The sequence below is a fragment of the Vipera ursinii genome (assembly GCF_947247035.1).
Source record: "Vipera ursinii genome assembly, chromosome: 10".
Taxonomy (NCBI): Eukaryota; Metazoa; Chordata; class Lepidosauria; order Squamata; family Viperidae; genus Vipera; species Vipera ursinii.
Window position 1 is genome coordinate 14170318 of NC_139520.1, and position 21059 is coordinate 14191376.

Below are 21059 nucleotides of genomic sequence, written 5' to 3' on the forward strand. Positions count from 1 at the left end.
CCCTATAAAGGTGGCAATGGCAAACCAACTCCAAAATCCTGCCAGGAAAACTGCAGGTGACTAGTTCAGGAGTCACTAGGAATCAAAAACTGATTTGAAGGCAGACACACACACACACACACACACACACACACACACACACACAAAGAAATCGCAGTTGTAACAAGGGAATAGCATTGACCTGGAGAAGGGAAGGGCCTTCCAGCTCTCGAGGACCACTGAAATAAATCAACAGAATAACAAAATAACAGAGTTGGAAGACCTAGAAGACCTCCAACCCTATAGTACCATTTCACACAAATGGTTGTCCAACCTCTTAAAAGCCTCCAGTGATGGAGCATCCACAACTTCTGGTTAATTGTTCTCACTGTCAGGAAATTTCTCTTGAGGTTGTTTCTCTCCTTGATTAGTTTCCATCCATTGCTTCTTGTCCTGCCTTCAGGGGCTTTGGAGAATAGGTTGACGCCCACCCCCTCTTTGTGGCAGCCCTTTAGATATTGGAACCAGGTTTCAAGGAACTACCTGGGTCTGCCAGGTTTGATGGCCTTGGCTTTTGATCTTTCCTTGGTTTTGAAGCTTTACTGCCCTTCATTTGATGTTTGTTCTAGTTAAAACAAACTGTCTAACCTGTTCTGCAGTCCTAACCATATTTGAATTTCTTATCTTTCAGTGAGAGAGTAGCCACAAAATAAAACTGTTTTATTTAAACACACACACACACACACACACACACACACACACACACACAGCAAAAGTGCAATGTCTTCTAGTGTTCTTTTTGTGGTATCTTGTCATGAGTGAAGATAAGGCTTTTTACCTAAGCAAGATTTTCTAAAAGAAACTTAAGGAAGTCATTATGGTGTCTTTCTAGGGTTAGTTAGGCTTTCAGATATCCAGATAGCCTACGCTAAAAAAAAATGCTTGGAATTCCTGTTTGCGGATTGAAACAATACAGGAAAATGAAATATTCTCACATACCAAGGTGACAGCCTTACATTTGGAGAGGTGTTTTTTTTTTTTTTTTGAGAAGTGAGGTCAACTATCTGCTGTTTTGATCTGTTTCTAGTCTGGTTGATGAAAAACAAAGTAAAAGGTATGGCAGTGAGGTTTGATAACATCTCTTGAATGAAATGAAACACCAGGTCACTTGAAGGCAACACTTCCTTTTGAAGGACCACAATCCTTTTTTTCCCTCAGGATGTGGCATGTTCAATCTCTGTCATCCTGTGTCATTACATCAGTGGGTTTTGAAGATTTCCAGATCTTGAAGACTGGATTTGCTGGCAATGGAGCTAACATTTAGCTCGGCCTCACTGTGGGTTTTGTTGCCACTGGCATCATTGTGATGTGCCAATCTTGGCACTTTGTGTACCGTGTTTATGGCATAACACAAAGAGTAGGTTCAGCCAATGGCAGCTTGTAATCCGGCACAAAATTCTGAATTTCATCTTGGTTTAGTGAGATGTGAAGACCCAGTCCTTGTGAGACCGCATGAGACCTTCCATCAGGGACAACAGACACAGGAGGGGTATGTGTGTGTAGAGCTGTCTGAACTTCAAAAATGGCTCATAACAGAATAGAATACTTTATTGGCCAAGCGTGAGTTAACAGACAAGAAATTTGTCTCCGGTGCAAAAGCTAGTACATGCAAAGCGAGAGAGTAACAGTGTTCATAATCCAGGCAGTTCTCGACTTGCCACACTTCATTTAGTGACCATTCAAAGTTGAAAAAGTGACTTATAACTGGTGGGATTCAGCCAGTTCTCACCAGTTCAGCAGAACCGGCAGCTAATTTTTTGTTGCCCAGGCCCAGAATGGACTTCCAGAAGTGGCATCCACACCGAGGACCGGTTGTTCACATATTTGAATCCCACCACTGCTTCTAACCATTTTTCACACAACCGTTGCAGCATCCCCAAGATCATGTGATCAAAATTCAGATGCTTTGCTACTGGTTCAGGTTTATGACCATTGCTGTGTCCTGAGGTCACGTGATCGCCTTTTGTGGCCTTCTGACAAGCAAAGTCAATGGGGAAGCCAGATTCACTTAACAATTGTGTTACTAATTTATCAGCTGCAGGGATTCACTTAACAGCTGTGGCAAGAAAGGTCGTAAAATGGGGCAAAACTCACTTAACAAATGTCTCACTTAACAACAGAAATCTTGGGCTCAGTTGTTGTAAGTCAAGGACTACCTGTAATGATACCAATAAGAGAGGGTAGTAAAGAAGTTGGGAAGCATGATAACAATAATAATAATAATAATAATAATAAAATAATAATAATAATAATAATAATAATAATAATAATAATAATAATAATAATAATAATAATGCTGCACGATTATGGATGAAACATGTAATAGTGATACCCATTGTTATCGGGGCACTGGGAACTATGTCCAAAAACTTTGCAAAATACTTCAAGAAATTGCAGCTTCCTGCAATAACTCCAGCAAAGCTACAAAAAACTGCGCTACTCGGAACATCTTCCATTTTAAGGAGACACCTGGTTGATACCTAGGATGCTGGCAGCAACCCATGTCAACCATTAGTGCCAGTCAATTTGAGTGTTCAGTTGACTGAGTTTCATGTTTTATGAATAAAAGTTTAATAATAATAATAATAATAATAATAATAATAATAATAATAATAATAATAATACAGCCATACAACATAAGTAGCTCTGGGGAAGTCCATCGTATCTTGATTGGCCACTAAGTGACGGTCATTAAGTGAGGCTCGCCTGTAATGCGACATCTTAAAACACAGGACATTTGGAGCTTAGGGTTCCCATAAAATCATGAGGAAAAGAAAGGAAATAGCATTATAATTCTGAATAGTTCCTAATCTTTAAAACTATTATTAAAGTGATGGGTAGGTCAGTTCTCCAGGTGTGCAATTTTTTCATGGCAACATCAGGGAAATATTAGTGGGAAATAACAGGAAATTTCAAGGGAAGACATGTGCTAGGAATAAACCCACAAACCATGGAGAAGCAAAATGCCTACATAAGAAGAGTGGCCGCAAAAGCTGATTATTGGGAGGAAAAAAAATCAGAAGGGAGGAAATGGACTAGCATCTTTCAGGGTGTTTGTTGCAGAACCCATTTTGGGAAACTCTTCCCAAAAGTTACAGAAGGACAGGAGATTGGCCTTGGTTCTACTCAGATAATTGCTGCACCTCGATTCCCAGCATCCCTCACCTTTGGCCATCCTGGCAGGGGCTGCTGGGAGCAGTAGGTCTGCAACATCTGGAATTCCCCCTCATCTGGAGTTTCTCCTCTTGCTACAGAAGTGAGACTTCGGTCGCTGTCCCCTGTTGCATCTTCTTTCTCAAGAAGATGGGGGACTATTTTTCTGCATGAACTTACTTGTTTCTAAACGGCTAGAGATAGGCTTTATTTTTTGTGGGGGGGGGGGAAGGATTGGGTTTCCTTCTTTCTTTCTGTGGTCCTGCCCTTTTGATAAAGGATATCTTTCCTGTTGTTCAGGGATGCAACCCCCTCGCAGAGACCGGGCGGAGTAAATTGCAAAACCGGAGAGCTATCCTGAACCAGCAGATTCTGAAAGCGGTGAGGATGAGAGCTGGCGCGGAAAACCTTCTCCGGTATGTTCCCACGAGTTCCCTCTCTTTTATGCCCACAGTCACAAAATGCAGCCTTTGTCCTTCTCAACAGGAACAGCCTCTCACTTCCCAGCCAGCAGCCCCGTTCGCTCCAACACCTTATTGAGAATAAAATAGAAGACAGAGCTTGGCATGCCGATTTACATAATGTTTTCACTGTTCCCTCTGAAAGGAGGTATCTGCTCTCCCAGTGACCTTCTCCTGCTTCTCTTTCTATATGGTTTCCTTTCAAAACAGGCCCATTGCTGTGTGCCATTTGATGCAATAGGATGGCTTTGACCACATCATCCTTCTTCCGTTTACAGTAGTTATCATCTTAGGATTACAGTTGAGTTCAAGATTTCTGTTGCTAAGCAAGACAGTTGTTATGTGACTTTTACACTTCAGTTGTTAACCTAGTAACACGGCTGTTAAGTGAACCTGGCCTCCCCATTAATTTTGCTTGTCAGAAGTTGGCAAAATAGCAATAGCACTTGGACTTATATACCACTTCACAGTGCTTTACAGCCCTCTCTAAGCGGTTTACAAAGTCATCATATGACACCCCCCCCCAACAATCTGGGTCCTCATCCTCAGAAGGATAGAAGGCTGAGTCAACCTTGAGCTGGTGAGAATCGAACTGCTGGCAGTCAGCAGAAGTAGCCTGCAGTACTGCATTCTAACCACTGTGCCACCACAGTGATCACATGACCTCAGGACACTGCAACTGTCATAATGACTAGTCAGTTGCCAAGCCTCTGAATTTTGATCACGTGACTGCGGGGATGCTGCAACAGTCGTGAGTGTGAAAAACAATAGTACATCACTTTTGAGAACTACCAATATGTCGGTGCTGGAATAAACTGAAAAAATAGAGAAAATAGGAAAGAGAAATAATAGGGAAATATTATAAGGAAACAGTCTGAGCAGCGCAGCGGTCTAGAGGTGAAGATGCTCGCCTCTCACTTGAAAGGTTGAGAGGTGAGCATCTTCACCTCTAGGCCGCTTTGCTGCTCAGACTGTTTCCTTATAATATTTCCTCATTATTTCCCTTTCCTATTTTCTCTATTTTTTCAGAGTTCAATCCTAGGCAGCGACAGAGATGTTTCTCTTATCAGCGCACAATGAGAATATATCTGCTGTGAACTCTGCATAGGCATCAGGAAGGGCATCTGGCTTGCAAATGTTCAGCTCTATTCAGTTGCTCTGACTCCATCCCAATAAACAAACTTTTTTAATTTTTCCTTTGGCAGTGCAACGACCAGCCCCAGAATCCGAGAACAGGTGCTGCTGGAACTCAGCTACGTCAATTCCAACCTACAGATCCTCAAGGAAGAGTTAGAAGGACTCAATATATCCTTGGATGTCTATCAGAACACGGAGTAAGTGAAAGAAAAAATGATTGCAATGATGTTCTCTTCTTTTTTGCTAACTGATGCAAAAACAAACAAGCCAAAGAATGTAAGACTGAAGAAAGATTTTTTAAAACAAAACAAAAGAGACAAAAGAACAAGCCGTATTACTGAAGTGGTCCTGCTGTGCCCAAGGATTAAGGCAGAGCTTTTTAAATTGCTTCTGAGAAAAGTACTCAAAAGTAATTAATACTGCCCAAAAATTGGTTTGGATGCAGTAAGGAAAGGCAGAGACAATCCTTCTCCTGCTGGAGGTGAAGAGGAAAAACAGAGAGTGAATTTGCAGCAGAAGATTTAATATCAAGTACGACAATATGGCAAAATGTAGAGTGGCCTTTACTAATTGTTGGTCTTGCTCATTTGAGAGCTTTTTCTCCCATTACAGCATCTGAACTTAGCGTTCCTGCAAAAAGTCCATCCGATAGTTTGGGGTTTTGGTGGGGAAAATGTGTTGCGATTGGAAAAACCAACAGCTCTATTTGGAAGCGAATGAGATACTACTGTTGCGGTGGCATTCAATGGCATCAACTACAGAGACTATGGCAAAAGACCTTTGGGCAGCTACTCATAGTAGCAGTCTGGGGAAAGAATTCTATTTGTAGCTCAGAGTTGAAATGAGGGGTCCTTGGTGCTCTCTGAGCCTGGTTGTTTCTGAGCTTGGTGAAATATTTTAGAAGAAGGACGTCTGCTATTTTTCTCCCTGTGAATTTGGCATTTCAGAGACTCAGAAGGAGGAAGGGAAGGGCCTCTACATTCAGCTCAGGGGTTGGCAAGAGCACTGGTGACCTGAGAAAGCTGGTGCATAAGCATTGGCAGCTTTGCAAAAATGATCACAAGAAGGGCAGTGAAAAATCAAAAGGAAAGCTTTGCTTGTTTCTCAGTTCCCTCCAATGCAGGCTGCCTCCAAATAGTAGCAGTAGGTTGCTCCTGTTGGGATGGCTTTTAGGTTTGTTCCTGCCAGTGGCAAAGAAGGACCAGGAAAAAATAGAGAAGAGCAACTTTATGTTGGAATGCATAGATATTCCCATGCAAAGGGTGGCGATGGTTTTATGCTTAGAATCTCTGCTTATTTTTTGCTAGAATAGTTGGATCTCTTGGTATGTGGCAACCGTGGCAACTTTTAAGATCTGTGGACTTCAGCTTCCAGAATTTCCCATGCTGATTGGGGAATTCTGGAAATTGAAGTCCACCAGTCCTAAAGTTGCCAAGATTGGCACCCCCGGTATGTGGAACCCTTTCCTAAGAGGCAAGAGAAGTGATCTGTCCTTACTTCTTACAAAAGAACAGATAAGGATGCTTGACTGTGAGTAGATTCCAGGAATACTCCTTCTAGTAGCCTGACTATTCTTTGTTCTTTGGGGGTCACTCCATCTCTTTGGAGAACCAGAAGTCTCCAGGACTCAGTTGCTCCTGCTGTTCATACTAATTGGTCATTATCCTCCCTATTCTTGCTGCATTGGCCATCTTCCTAAATCCATCTCACTGTGATGGGTCATTTCCCTTTCCTGTGAGTATTTCCATTGGCAAATTTTAGGCTTCTGACTTTAAGAGTATAGAATCCAGTGGTTTTCTAGGGAGTTGGAGAAGATTACATCTGTAAACTAAGTAACTAGTGTAGACTGAGTAACTAGATTGCAGGATGTAAGGAGCAGGATGTTCTAAGTTGGGCAGGCAGGAATACAAAAGTATAAACTCTGGGAGATTACCTAGGAATCCTTTTATCTTAGATAGGCTGGCTCCAGGTTATAGTTTAATTAGCTCCAGCTAATTAAACATGGGGCAGTGGGAGGTGGTCCCAGGTTACACTTAGCCCTTGGATTCTTGCTATGGCTCCAAGAACTTCTGCATAAGTTGACTTCAGGACTTGTGAATATTTGTGACAACCCCAAAACATAAGGAAGAATAGCACAAAGCGAATATCATTATTGGAATTTATTTTTCATTGAACTGAATGCAAACTAAATCAAAGCAAGCTGAGTTTTAACCCTGCCCTTGCTTTATGCTGCGTTGGGAGCTCACATATTTCTTGGAGCATGGTCCCCAGTACTATGGCAGTCAAAGATCAAGCGTGGCCTTTTGCCTGAAAAAGTTGCGTTCTTTAAGCCACAGGGGACGGGTGTGTCTTGTACCAGTGCTGAATGAAATGAGGAAGTCCAGATGACGACAGTGATTTATACACAGCAATTCCTCAGCCACCAACTTTCCACCACAGTTGTGTAAATCAGAGTTATTAATGTGCATTTCTTCTTTTAACACAGGGAAGCTTTTAGCATTCCTCTGATACCCCTTGGCCTGAAAGAGACGAAAGATGTGGACTTTGCAGTACCCCTCAAGGTATTTTTTTCCCCAAGCAGCAGCGCTAAAGGGAATTAAACTCTTTTGCCCATAAATAAATCTAAAAAGCATGCTAAAGGAAATATTTGCTCAAAAATAAAAAATAAAATAAAATTGCCAATATTCTTCTGAAATATTTACACTTTCTCCTAGGAATGACATACCGGTAGCTAACAAATTACAATAAAAACCGGATCGGATTAAATTTGGACAGAGAGATAGGGGGTTCATGGGAATTCCTTTCCTAACATGGCTTCTTTCTGTTTCAAAACTCTTTTTTTTGTTGTTAGATTTATCCAGAAGCTGCTGACCGGTAGCTATGCAAATATTTATAGACTGTGGGTTAAATTAGTTCTTTCTCAATGCCTTTATCTGAGTTCCCTCTCCCCTAATTGCTGGATACGTCTGACTTAAGGACTTTATTCTTTTGATTTTACCCTCAACTCTTTTTTCCGTTTTTAAAATCAGAGATTGTACCAGACACTTTGTGCTTTGAACTAGATAATAAAAGAGCAGCCCATCTTTTTGGGAAGGGCCAGGAAGTGTCAAAAATAGCTAAGGAAGCTGGTTTGCTGAAGGGTAGGATCCAGCCCTTTGAGTGTTATTCTCCTAATGACAGGACTGACCTGCTAGTCATCTGTCCTACCAGAAAACAAATCCAACAGTCTTTGGAATTTAGGATGACCCCCTTTTGCCTGGCCAGTTGTGGAGGTAAACTATGTTTGGCAACTCTAGAATTTTCACCAATTTACCACGTTGGTTGGGGAATTCTGACAACTGACATTCACAACATCTGGAAGTTGTGGCCAAGCTTAAGAAGTACTGATGCCAAGGAACTTCAGTATAATAGCAGTAGCACTTAGACTTATGCAGGGGTCTTCAAATTCGGCCCTTTTATGACTTGTGGACTTCAACTTGCAGAATTCCTCAGCCCGCGTGGGAGCTGAAGTCCACAAGTCATAAAAGGGCCAAATTTGAAGACCCCTGCTTTAGAGATTTATAGCATTCTCTGGGCAGTTTACAACATAAGCACTGTTTGCATATTGCCCCCAACCATCTAGGTCTTCATTTTGCCGACCTCGGAAGGATGGGAGGCTGAGTGAGCCTTGAGCCCCGTCGAGATTGAACTGCAGGCTGTGGGCAGAGTTTGCCTGCAATATAGGCTATAAATCAGACTATCTATAAGAATTTAAGCAATAGCTTCATTAATCAGATCAAAAGATCATCTAGTCACATGAGCAGATGGTTCAGTTTACTCTCTGTATTGATGAGATAGTGTTCTGTCTCATCTTGGCTTTTAAAATACATTTTTAAGTTAGGTGGAGTGGAAGAAAATACACATTTCATTCACAGCTTTCATTGTAGTGTTTGGGGACCTAGCTTCCCACAAACTTTGTGAATTCCCTGGGAGACTTTTTATGACATACAGCATGAGACTTTTAAAAGAAATCATTTTGACGCCATTTAATGTGGAAACTTTTCCTACACCAGGTCATTCTAGTCTAAGCTTTTCATTCTTCTATCTTCTCTGTTACATTCAGAAACATGTTTTTTCGCTGACGTAACTCACAAAAATGCAGCATTGATTGTCCAGATGTTTAAATCAGGTTTGAGGGTATATACTGCAGTGAAATGCTGATTTCCAGGGAGACAAAATGCATTTTAATGGAACGGAGGTTTATATTTAAAGCCCACTTCTCAACTCAAAGTATCATTCTGGGTAAATCTCTTAGGTAGATTTCTTCAGTTCCTCTTGGAAGAATGTTATATAATTTAATTTATGTCTGTGCCTGAATGAAACAAATATGTGATTTGGAGACTTTTTTTAAAAAAAATAATAATTATTGTAATGGATTATTTTAATTATTTTCAGGACTTTATTCTGGAACATTACAGTGAAGATGGTGCAGAATATGAAAATGAAATTGCAGATCTTATGGATTTAAGACAAGTAAGCTGGCTCTGTTTGATTTTCAGTCTGGGGGTGGGGAAGAGAGCCTGTCCCTATTTTATTCTCATTTTAATTAAACATAATAAAAGGGAAATACAATACCACTCTTTAGTGCATTTAGTTTTCAGGCCACCATTCCTTCTCCTCTCTTCCTTTATCTTTAATTAATTTTGTTATAGTTATTTTATTTGTTGTGAACCACCCACAGTCATTGGGAGCCCGGTGGTGTACAAACCTAAAATGCGAATAAATGATTATTACTTCTCTTCTTTTTTTTCCTTTTGAGGCTCTTTTGACCTTGATATCTGAAAACAAACTTTTCCGCATCCAAGATCTATTCTGAATGGGAAACAGCAGTGTTATATTTAAAACAACTGTTTGGAACTTGCCCAGAGTTTATATCATAATTTGAACAAGAAAAAAAAATTCTAGGATTATATAAATAATTTTATAGAGATGTTATTTGTACACAATATACATATATTGTACATTTACAGGTAGTCCTTGACTTACAACAGTTCGTTTTGTGACCGATCAAACTTTTTCACACTTACAACCATTGTAGCATCCCTGTGGTCACATGATCAAAATTCAGACATTTGGCAACTGACTCATATTTATGACGGTTACAGTGTCCCAGGGGTCATGCGATCACCTTTTATGACTTTCTGGCAAGCAAAAAAAAATCAATGGAGAAGCCTGATTCACTTAACAGACATATTACTAACTTAACAACTGTGGCTAGAAAGGTCGTAAAATGGGGCACAATTCACTAAGCAACTGTCTCATGTGGCAACAGAAATGTTGGGCTCAAATGTGGTCAGACGTCGAGGACTACCTGTGTGTGTGTGTATAAAATATGCAAATATAATATAAATAACTTTATAGAATAAATATACTATAATTAAGCCACCGATAGTATTAGAAGACCATGCAAGTAGATGGTCACACCGGTACCCCAAAGGCACTTTTCAATAGCCCTGTTTTTAATTATTTCCTGAATCCCAAGCAGATAAGAGCACTCAGTTGGGCCACATATCAACGTTATAGCTAATACCTGTCCTATTATTCAAAGGCCTGCCGGACACCCACCAGAGATGAATCTGGAGTTGAGATGCTGATGAGCTATTACGTACAGCTTGGCTTTGTTGAGAATCGGTTCTTCTCACCCAGTAGAAATCTGGGCATTTTATATACTTGGTAAGACCTTTCTTAAAATTGAACCTTGTCTGGTTTAATGAAAAGAAGGACTAGGGCAGGGGCTGGCTCAGGAATTCTGGGAGTTGAAGTCCACGAGTCATAAAAGAGCCAAGGTTGCCTACCTCTGGACTAGGGTGACATGATAGCAGTGTTCCAATATCTAAGGGGCTGCCACAAAGAAGACAGAGTTAACCTATTTTCCAAAGGACCAGAAGGCAAGACAAGAATGGACTGATGGAAACTAATCAAGGAGACAAGTAATCGAGAACTAAGGAGAAATTTCCTAACAATTAGAACAATTAATCAATGGAACGGCTTGTGGGTGATCCAGCACTGGAGGCTTTTAAGAAGAGACTGGACAGCCACTTGTCTGGAATGGTAGAGGGCCTCCTGTTTGAGCAAGAGAGTTGGATTAGAAGACCTGCAAGGTCCCTTCCAGTAATGTTTTGATTGATTATTTTATTTTAATTCCATTTATATCCTGCCCTTCTCCGAAGACTCAGGGCGGCTTACAAGGCTTAGCAGTAGCCTTCATTCTATGTATATGCCTGCTTATTAAGGCTTTTCACACACACCCCAAGCGGCATCATTACAAAGTCAGCTTAATTGCCCCCAACAATCTGGGTCCTCATTTTACCTACCTGGGAAGGATGGAAGGCTGAGTCAACCTTGAGCCTGGTGGGACTCGAACCTGCACTGATTGCAGGCAGCTGGTGTTACTTAAGGAGGCATTAGCCCACTGCTCCACCAAGGCACCATTGATTGATTGATTCATTGTTGATTTATTTATTTATTAGGAAACAAAGAAAATCCAGTTGCCTTTGGAATGCTGGTCTGGTTCACACATTGTGCTAAATTACAACGTGATTTCTTTATCTGTGAACTAATGGGTTGTGTTGACCATTTTATTCAGCCCGCCCTAGTTAAACCAAGGATGCCTTAGTCCATTGTGGAAATCAGTCTGTAACTGAGATGGATCACAGCGCAGCTTATGAACCAATTGGCATGCAAACTAGGTTTGGACTTAAATTGGAGTTAATAGGAAAAGAATGTTGTTGGGTTTTGTTTTTTTTGACATCTTAAAAACATTATAAAGCGAATAATTTCTCCCCGTTTTTTTTTATCTCCCTGGGTTGTTAACATTTGTGTTCTCTTTGGTTTTTATTGAAGGTATGACTCTTTCACAGGCGTCCCCGTTTGTCAGAAGAATTTGTTGCTGGAAAAAGCCAGCATTTTATTTAACATCGGAGCCCTCTACACACAGATTGGCACAAAATGCAATCGGCAAACGGAAGACGGGCTTCAAAAGGCCATCAGTGCTTTTCAGAAAGCAGCAGGTAGGAGCCGTAGGGGGGTGGGGTTCCCCCCCACAGCCCCCTCCCCTAAAGAAATGCCTGGAGATTGGCTTAATCCGCTTGTTTGCAATTGTGATTTCCTCTGGTTTGTGTCTGTTCCGGGTAGGGTAATGTGACTGTCCGAGCTTAATTTCAAACTCTTTGTGGACAGAATTAACACCTAAAGAACTGTAAGCAAGAACACGAAGGAATGTTTTTTTTTAGTGAAAACATTCTTTTCAAAACTTATTATTAACTCCTTCTGCCTCCTCCCTGTCAGATTTATGGAAGGCACTTAAGTAGGCTATTTAGCCAGAGCAAATGTTGTGGAGAATTAATAACTTACAATTTGACAGCCTGTACAATTTTGGTCCATCATTAACTGCTTTCCATTCTTTGCAATCAAATTTTTTTTCCCCTAACTATTTGCAGGCATCTGCAAATCTTTTCTGGTCTGGAACACTATTGTAAAATCTTACACGGTAGCCCCAGTGCTATTCGGGCTGTTGTGGATTTTCAGCAGTACAGTACTCGTTTGTTTGCTCAAATCATATGACCGTCTAACTCATGAATTTCAAAATGGGTTGGATGGAAGAGGATTCCCTTAAACCTGAGTCAGCAGGCACAGGTAGTCCCCGACTTAACAACAGTTTATTTAGCTACCATTCAAAGTTGCAAAAGCACTGAAAAAAGTGACTTATTTTTCACACGACCAATGGAACATCCTCACGGTCCCATGTTCAGAATTTGGATGCTTGGCAACTGGTCCATGCTTATTGTGATTGCAGTGTCCTGGGATCACGTGGTCCCCTTTTGCAACTTTCTGACAAGCAAGATCAATGAGGCAGCCAGATTTAGTTAACCAGGTTACTAACCTATCAGCTGCAGGGATTAAGTTAACAATTGTGACGAGAAGGGTTGTAAAATGGGGCAAAACTCAATAACTGTTTTGCTTAGCAACAGAACTTTTCGGCTCAATTGTCGTGGTATGTTGAGGATTATATGTATCATACTGGGGACCTCGGTTATAATATACTGTAGTTCCAATGGTTTTATAGCAATTGCTATATAATTTACTGCAGTTTCAGTTCCTAGCATCAGTATTTTATTTAAATCCTCCTGAGGCCCATAATTACTACTATTGTCAGTCTAGAGGCCTGTTCCTCTTCATAGTAAAGTCTTAGGAGCAACCACCTTCAACTGAGGAAGCAAATACATACGTAGGCATATATAATGTGCAAAATGGTTTTGAATATGGAGTACACCGGTATCACCACCAGATAATAATCTTTAATGAAAATAATTACTAATTTTTTGAAGAAAAAAAGTTTGCAGAAAACATGGCACTTTTTTAGGGGGGGGGGAGAAGGGGAGATGTTGAGAATTCAGTTATGACAAAAGTAATGCAATATTATTCAAACCCTGCCCATGGACCTTTGTGGACAGAATGAAAGATTGTTGCTAAGGTTTTCATCTATAAACACAACCCTGAGCATACAAACATACAGGAAGGCATTACCAAAGAGCAGATGGTGAAAGAACAAATGTTCTATTATGGATTCTGAGTAATAAAATAAACATTTCTCCAATCCTTAACAAATGGCAGAATTGGTTAAACGTTATCTGAAGTTTCTGAAATTTTTTCCTTCTGGGATTTTTTTAAACATTTTGTCAGAGTTGTGATATAAAACAGCCCATGACATCTGGTGATCAGAATGGCAAACTTTCCAATAAGGCTACCCACATTTGCCAGCATCCCCAGTCACTAGCTGGATTCAAATTGTACTTTGATTTGTCCAGATTTGTCTTAGTATGTTGGGTGAACCTTCCCATTGTAATTTTCAGACTCTGGAAAGAATGCAGAAAAGAGCGGCCCAGATGGTTGGAGATTGGAAGCTAAAACATATAACAGTTGCAGGAATTGAGTATGTCTAGTTTAATGATGCGGTGGCTCAGTGGGTTAGGATGCTAAGCTTGTCGATCAGAAGGTCGGCAGTTTGGCGGGTCGAATCCCGAGTGCCGCGTAACAGAGTTGAGCGCCTGTTACTTGTCCCAGCTTCTGCCAACCTAGCAGTTCAAAAGCACGTAAAAATGCAAGTAGAAAAATAGGGACCACTATGGTGGGAGGGTAACAGCGTTCCGTGCACCTTTGATGTCTAGTCATGCCGGCCACATGACCACGGAGACGTCCTCGGACAAGCGCTGGCTCTTCGGCTTTGAAACGGAGATGAGCACCGGCCCCTAGAGTTGGAAACTACTAGCATGCATGTGCGGGGGAACCTTTACCTTTACCTTTAGTTTAATGAAGAGAAGGACTAGAGGGGACATGATAGCAGTCTTCCAATATCTCAGGGGTTGCCACAAAGAAGAAGGGGACAACCTAGAAATAATGGTTGCCTTCAGACATTGTGGGTGCTCCATCACTAGAGGTTTATAAGAAGAGACTGGGCAGCCAAATGTCTGAAATGGTATAGGTCACAGGTCTGCAACCCGTGGCTCCAGAGCCGCATGCGGCTCTTTCAGCCGTCTCCTGCGGCTGCCAGTCCTCTGCCATGTGCAGTCCAAAAAAAAAAAGTGGGACTAAAAAAATTCAACCAATCAATTCAAATATGCAGGGTAGGTGCATATCTCGCCTTGGCTCCACTCTTCAGTCAAACCCTGTTCTGCGCATGCGCGCATGTATGTGCATGTGGACACATTTTTTGCGGCTCCCAGTTTTTCCTTTTGTGAGGGAACCGGTTCCAAGTGGCTCTCTCACTGTTTCAGGTTGCTGACCCCTGGTATAGGTTCTCCTGCTTGAGCAGGGGGCTGGACTAGAAGGCCTCCAAGGTCCCTTCCAACTCTGATATTCTGTTATTCCATTTATAGCCTATCCTAGCTCCTGTATATAGCTTATGGTAGGTCAAGATCCCCAACAAAAAATACTTTCCAAAAAAATGCTCCATTTTGCTTGCAATAGGAGTGGAAAAAATTCAATCTTGCTAAGATTTCAGCCATTCCTCAACAACCCTCTGTTTGTTTGCATACATGGGTATTTGACAGAATGGGCTTGAGTGCAGCATGAGGAGTTTCTTTAAAGATTGCCTCAGGTTTGCATTTCACAGTCATTTCACACTGATAGCTAAATGTTGGGTGGGTGGGAGAGAAAGTTTGCAACAGGGCTCAGGGCAACGATCCATTTCTGTGGAATTAAAACCTGCCAATAAAACTTGACAAACCAGTTAGGAACAATGCATTTTTTTTGATTATCTGATCTCAGTGCTACTAAGGATTTGAAGCTTCAGCAAATGTTTGTCTTTCAGGTTCCCAAAGAATTGGCTTGTTTGGAATTTATTTGAATTAGGTCCAACTTGGTTTGGTCTGGCAAAGTTTGCCTGCTGACAGATTTGTCATACTGTCACAGCCTTGAATGAGCTTTTAGTTTCCCTGTAGGGAAAGTTGTGTGTAGGTTGACAGAGTTGCTCAGAGATTTCTCAATTTCACAAGGTCCCCATCTTTCATAATCGGAACTGCATAACTGCAATGGTTTTCCAATAATTTGAAAATAATTGAGGTCTTCACACACATTTTCTGCCCTGTTTGGGCCCTTACCTTCCTCTTATTAAAAATGCATTGGATCATGTAACATGAATAACAAACATGGCGTGCTAGTGAAATGAGGAAAATATTTTAGAACTTATCTACCCACATTATTTGTCTTTTTTTGTTCCTTTGTTGCTTGTTTAGGGTCAGGTGGAAAGCAAGAGCATATTTAAACTGAATTATATAGTTATGTCCACCTTATTCTTTTGCACATGTCCAACTTGGCTACTTCACAAAAAAAAATGTTTACCTTCTCCATCCTGTCATTAAGAGCCTTTGATGCTTCAGCCGGAAACCCAAGGATAAATAATCTTATTCTGAAGGGTTTTCCCTGACAGCTGAAGTCGTTTCAAATGTAGCTTGTTATTTTGTTAGCTGTGGGCATGGGCTGTGTTTAAAAGAGTTAACTCAACTTGTAAGAGGCGCAGTAGTTAGAATGCAGTATGGCAGGCTAATTCTGCTGACTTCCAGCAGTTCAATCTTGACTGGCTCAAGGTGGACTCAGCATTCCATCCTTCCGAGGTCAGTAAAATGAGGACCCAGAATGTTGGGGGAAAATACGCTGACTCTGTACAACTGCTTAGACAGGGCTGTAAAGCACTGTGAAGCGGTATATAAGTCTAAGTGCTATTGCTATATAATCAAATATCTATGAATCACCTTGTCCAAATTTTGGATTTATTTCTTTTAAAGTCATCTAGTTCCTAACTTTAAATGCCATGTCGTGGTTAGACAGCCAGGGATTTATATTACAGTATAAATGACTGTAAAAGTAACAGAAGGAATGCTGAACATAAAACAGCCAAGAGATAAGAGTAGAGTTTCTTAGTAGCTTATCTCATAAATGACAATAGCATTGGGCTGGAAAAGGTTTAAGGAGTTGAGAAGATCATCATTAATAAACTCATTAATGAAGGCTGAAAATTGGCTGTTTCCAAGATTGTATATCTTGCCCTAATAAATAATAAAAATAAAAAATTGAAAACGCTTCATAGAAGTGTATTGTTGGGAGTACTGGACATCTTACAGCATCTTCTAGAGCAGTGCTTTTCAAGCGCGACAACCCTAAAATGGGTGGACTTCAACTCCCAGAATTCCCCAGCTATCATGGTGACTGGGGAACCCTGGGAGTTGAAGTCCACACATCTTAAAGTTGGCAACTTTGGGAAATACTCTTATAGAACACCCCACCCCAACAATCTTTATAATAAAGTAACAGTACTGGACAAGCTTTGACTTGCCTCAATAATGTTTGGGTGACCCAAACACGTAAATCTAATTTAATTTAAACTGAGAGATGACTGGCTAAATGCAGCCACCATTCTGTTTTCTGTGAGGCTGTGGAACCGATGCTCCATGATTCCTCTTTTCTGCTTCTTCCCCAATTTTAGGAGTTCTAAACTATCTAAAAGAAACTTTTACGCACACTCCAAGTTACGACATGAGTCCTGCCATGTTGAGTGTGCTGGTCAAGATGATGCTGGCTCAAGCTCAGGAATGCATCTTTGAGCAGATCTGCCTTCCAGGGATACGGAATGAATTTTTCACACTTATAAAAATGGCTCAGGAAGTTGCAAAGGTAAGCTGCATGAGAGCAGAGCAGAACGCGGATCTTTATCATTTGCTAACATTGGGGCACTATGATGACTGCCTGTGCAACAGCCCTCCAAGAATCAAGAGACAGCACTTGCTTATTTATTTATTTATTTATTTATTTATTTATTTATTTATTTATTTATTTATTTATTTATTTAATAATGAGACTTGTATGCTGCCCTATCTCCCGAAGGACTCAGGGCGGCTAACAAGAATAAAATACAATAAATACAAATATTAAAAAAGAATTAAATTATGTCGAAGTCCCACTAAAACCAATAAAAATATTTAACATCATAATTAAAACCCCATTATCATCAGTCCAGGTCGGCATGTTGGAAAAGATATGTCTTAAGGTCACGACGAAAGGACCGAAGGTCTGGGGCCATCCGGAGCTCCCGGGGGAGCTGATTCCACACTTTTCCTATTATGGGATGTGAGGGAGGCAGAAGAGGGTCTTGTAATGCTTTTACTGAGCCTCCCCTCCATGGTAGATCCAAAGATCAAAACTCATTTCAACAGTGAAGACTAGAAGGCTGCTTTTCTTTCTGAAAGTTAGTCTCAGTCTTCTAGAGCCAGTGAGGAATGCCTGTGAAGAAAACAAGATCCTCTGTAATTATCGCTAAAGTTCTTTCTCTTTTACATCCTTTGTGAGAACAAAATGCATCTTTCAGTATAGATTCCCATAACTGTATAAAGTTGATCAGCGCCACTATGGAGTGCCTTGAGCGAGCTTTTAATATAGAGTCAAGTAGCTCATACGTGGGTCTTGTGCTTTGTTTTTAAGGTTGGAGAGATGTACATACTTGTGGACACCGCGATGAGTCAAGCACCAGTCAAGGAGACCATCCCTTACTCTTGGTCAAAACTGGCCCAGGTCAAATCGGATCATTTCAGAGCTCTGGCACATTATTTTGTGGCTACTATGCTGAGTGACCACCAAGGTAAGAAAATTGTCAGATTTGTACATTCATTGGCCTACCTATCCATGGTGCTCTCTTGCAGACCTTTCATTAGCCAAATTAGGTAACCTCATCAATGCTAGGTAGTGAAACGTCTCCCAAGAAAAAAAAAGCAAGGTCAGAGAGCACCAAGGACCCCTCATTTCAGCCCTGAGTTACAAATATTCTCCTTTATTGGGAACCAAGAAGTGAAACTATTCTGAAAATATACCCATATTCATTTCTGTTTGGGGAGTCCACGGGGGGAAGAGATCCTTAAAAATATATATATATTAAGATGACAGCTTTGATTAGGGGATTGAGGCCACAACCGTGACTTTTTGGAGCCTGCTGCACAGTCCCCACAACTCTTATGAATCCTGAGCCCTTCTCTCTGAAGTTCACACCGTAAAAATTCAGCGGTTGAAAGCTAAAGAGCAACGCAAGTTCCCTCCAAAATGAAGAAAATCAATTCACTCAATATTTTGTATCCCTCTTTGAAGTATTAGAATAAGAATGAAAAGGTAGGAGGAAGTCGTTTTTAGAATAGTTCAGTGTTCATATGGTGATACTGACAGATCTGGTGATACCAGTTGAATAAGGCTGTGCTATATCCTACTATTAATAAGTTATAAGAATTGATTTTACTTTCCTGCCAAAGAATTCCATTTTTGCTCAGCCTTTCAATGTATTCTGTTATTCTCCTTCTATTATGATTGAGAAATGTTGCTATGAAGCACAATTGCAGCCTTAGGTCTGGTAAGATGTTTTAGACCAGACATGTCAAACTCACGACATCACGTGACGTCGAGCAACGTATCGAAACAGTTTTGCCATTGTCGGCAATGGGGTGGGCGCAGCTTCTGGATGATGCATCTGGCCCGCGGGCCGGCAATTTGACACCCCTGCCTTAGACTAAAGACCCAACATCCCTTGTCCGAACTACAATGAGGATAACAGGAATATGGCAGACATGTATTGCTTTTCACATTAATTTATATAAAGAGACTTGACATTCCCAGTCCTACTTAAGGGAAAGGTTCAATGTTGGAGTGTGAACTTTCAGCAAGAGATAGGAGAAAAAAAAATCCATCTCTTCCTAAAACAAACTTAGGTGGATTATAAATTCATTGAGATTTCTACTTAATGGAAAAGGTAAAGCATTAGACACGACTGGCCCTTAATAGGAAATATGTTGGAATTAGACACAAGTAGACTTCCCTAACGCTCTATTTTTCTTGGTGCATTCTGGTCCACCAATGTTGGGAAAGGGTCCTTTAACCTGCTGATTGAAAGATCACTTCTGGGCAACAATTTTTGGAATAGACTGAAATGTGAGACGCCATAATCCAGGAGACAAACAGGTTCTGGAATTGGTGGTTGCTATTGAGTGTTGCTCTTTGTTCCTCAGGCCTGGAGGCATCTCACCTGGGCAGCAAATGAAAGTAAACTGAATGTTTATCTTCTCTTTCTTTTGTATTTGTTCTTATAACCCTAGTACATCACAGTGATGATGAAGATCAACAGGAAAAGGCTTTTTGCCAGCTGTACAACCACATGCCCGAGGGGATGACACCCTTAGCTGTCTTAAGAGATAGAAGCCAGCGTAAACAACTAGGTAAGGGTGAACTCTTTTTAAGATATCATCCGAGTAGCCATGGTTGACAAAAATCGTGGATTAAAACCTCCAAGCATTTCTTTGCTTCAGGGTATGTCATTTTAGCTTCCCCAAACTGGGAAAAAAATCTATGCTTTCAGGAAGGAAGGCTTGTCTGTAGTCACTGTTTCTCAATCTCAGCACGTTTAAGAGGCATGGGCTTCCAGCGCCCAGAATTCCCCAGCCAGCATGGGTTCCGTTAAAGTTGTTGAAGTTGAAAGAACACTGGCATAGTAGACACATCATCATTAATTTGTACAGCTTTGCCTTGATTGGAGTCATCGTGTTCACACACACACACACACAGAGAATAACAAATCACACTAAGTAATGTGATTTGTATGATTCTTGATAGACTGAGCTGTTGTGGCTTTAAAATCCTGGGTTTTTATGGTGCAAAAATCCATCTCGTTCGTTCGTTCATTCATTCATATTCATTCATTCATTCATTTTTTTCCCTTCTCCAGGAAGACTACATTTGCACAGAGCCCTCCTTTATCACAAAGAAGCCTTAAGAGTTTGCAGCTTATGCACAAAGCTCCGTGATATAGAGATCCTTCAAGAGATTTTGTCCGTGGCACACAAGCGGTCTCTTCTCAAATATACTCAGCAGGAGCAACAAGATGATTTTTTTAGTTTGGTGCCGGCACCCAATATCCTGTGTAAGTCCTTTTCAGCCTGGGGTGACCCAGGAGTGAATCCATCTTTAGATAAGATGGTCAGAACCAAAACCAGGAATAACTTGTGGTGATTCACACCTATAGGGCAACATCTGCCCAGACAGAGCAACCTACTATTTGCATCTACCCTATACTCTGAAAACTATTTGGGTGGGGCTGTCTTTACTCTTCTTCTCTCACACATAATATCTGGATGGAGTTGTCTTTTGCTCCTCAGTAATGTACCTCCCTCCGAGGAATCTGCCTCCTTGCTACATTTCATCAGATGGATAGATTCGCAGCTATCATCTATCGATGTCTATCTGTCATCTAGCTATCATCTATCATATCTGTCTATCATCAGATCATTTCTATTTATTTGTTTATTTATTTATTTATTTATTTATTTATTTATTTAGATTTCTATACCGCCCTTTCCCGAAGGACTCAGGGCGGTTTACAGGGCATTTAAAAGAAAGTCAATACAAACGTTAAAACAAATTTAAAAAGATTAAATAAAACCCTGAGAAAATTAAAAAAAAAACCAGTTAAAATTAAAATTAAAAATTCTCAGCCTGGGCCAGAGAGCTCGAAGAGCCAGGTCTTCAGGTCCCGGCGGAATGAACGGAGGTCGGGGGGCAGTCCTAAGCTCCGCAGGCAGCTGGTTCCACAGGGCAGGCGCACCCACTGGGAAGGCCCTACCCCTGGGTGTTACCCGCCGGCAATCTTTAACCGGTGGCACCCTGAGAAGACCCTCCCTGTTGCAACTGTCATCTATCTTATCTATC

The 21059-nt window shown here is 41.0% G+C and overlaps 1 protein-coding gene across 1 annotated transcript in view; it reads left to right on the forward strand.

Moving 5' to 3' along the window:
- Positions 1-21059, forward strand: part of RHPN2 (rhophilin Rho GTPase binding protein 2) — a 40912-nt gene that overhangs the window by 12489 nt on the left and 7364 nt on the right. Inside the window, exons 2-11 of the mRNA XM_083370620.1 lie at positions 3493-3608; positions 4859-4987; positions 7276-7351; positions 9225-9302; positions 10378-10502; positions 11673-11839; positions 16810-16997; positions 17802-17958; positions 19454-19573; positions 20080-20274. Coding sequence (XP_083226746.1) covers positions 3493-3608; positions 4859-4987; positions 7276-7351; positions 9225-9302; positions 10378-10502; positions 11673-11839; positions 16810-16997; positions 17802-17958; positions 19454-19573; positions 20080-20274 — 1351 coding nt within the window. The remainder of the gene's footprint in view (positions 1-3492; positions 3609-4858; positions 4988-7275; positions 7352-9224; positions 9303-10377; positions 10503-11672; positions 11840-16809; positions 16998-17801; positions 17959-19453; positions 19574-20079; positions 20275-21059) is intronic.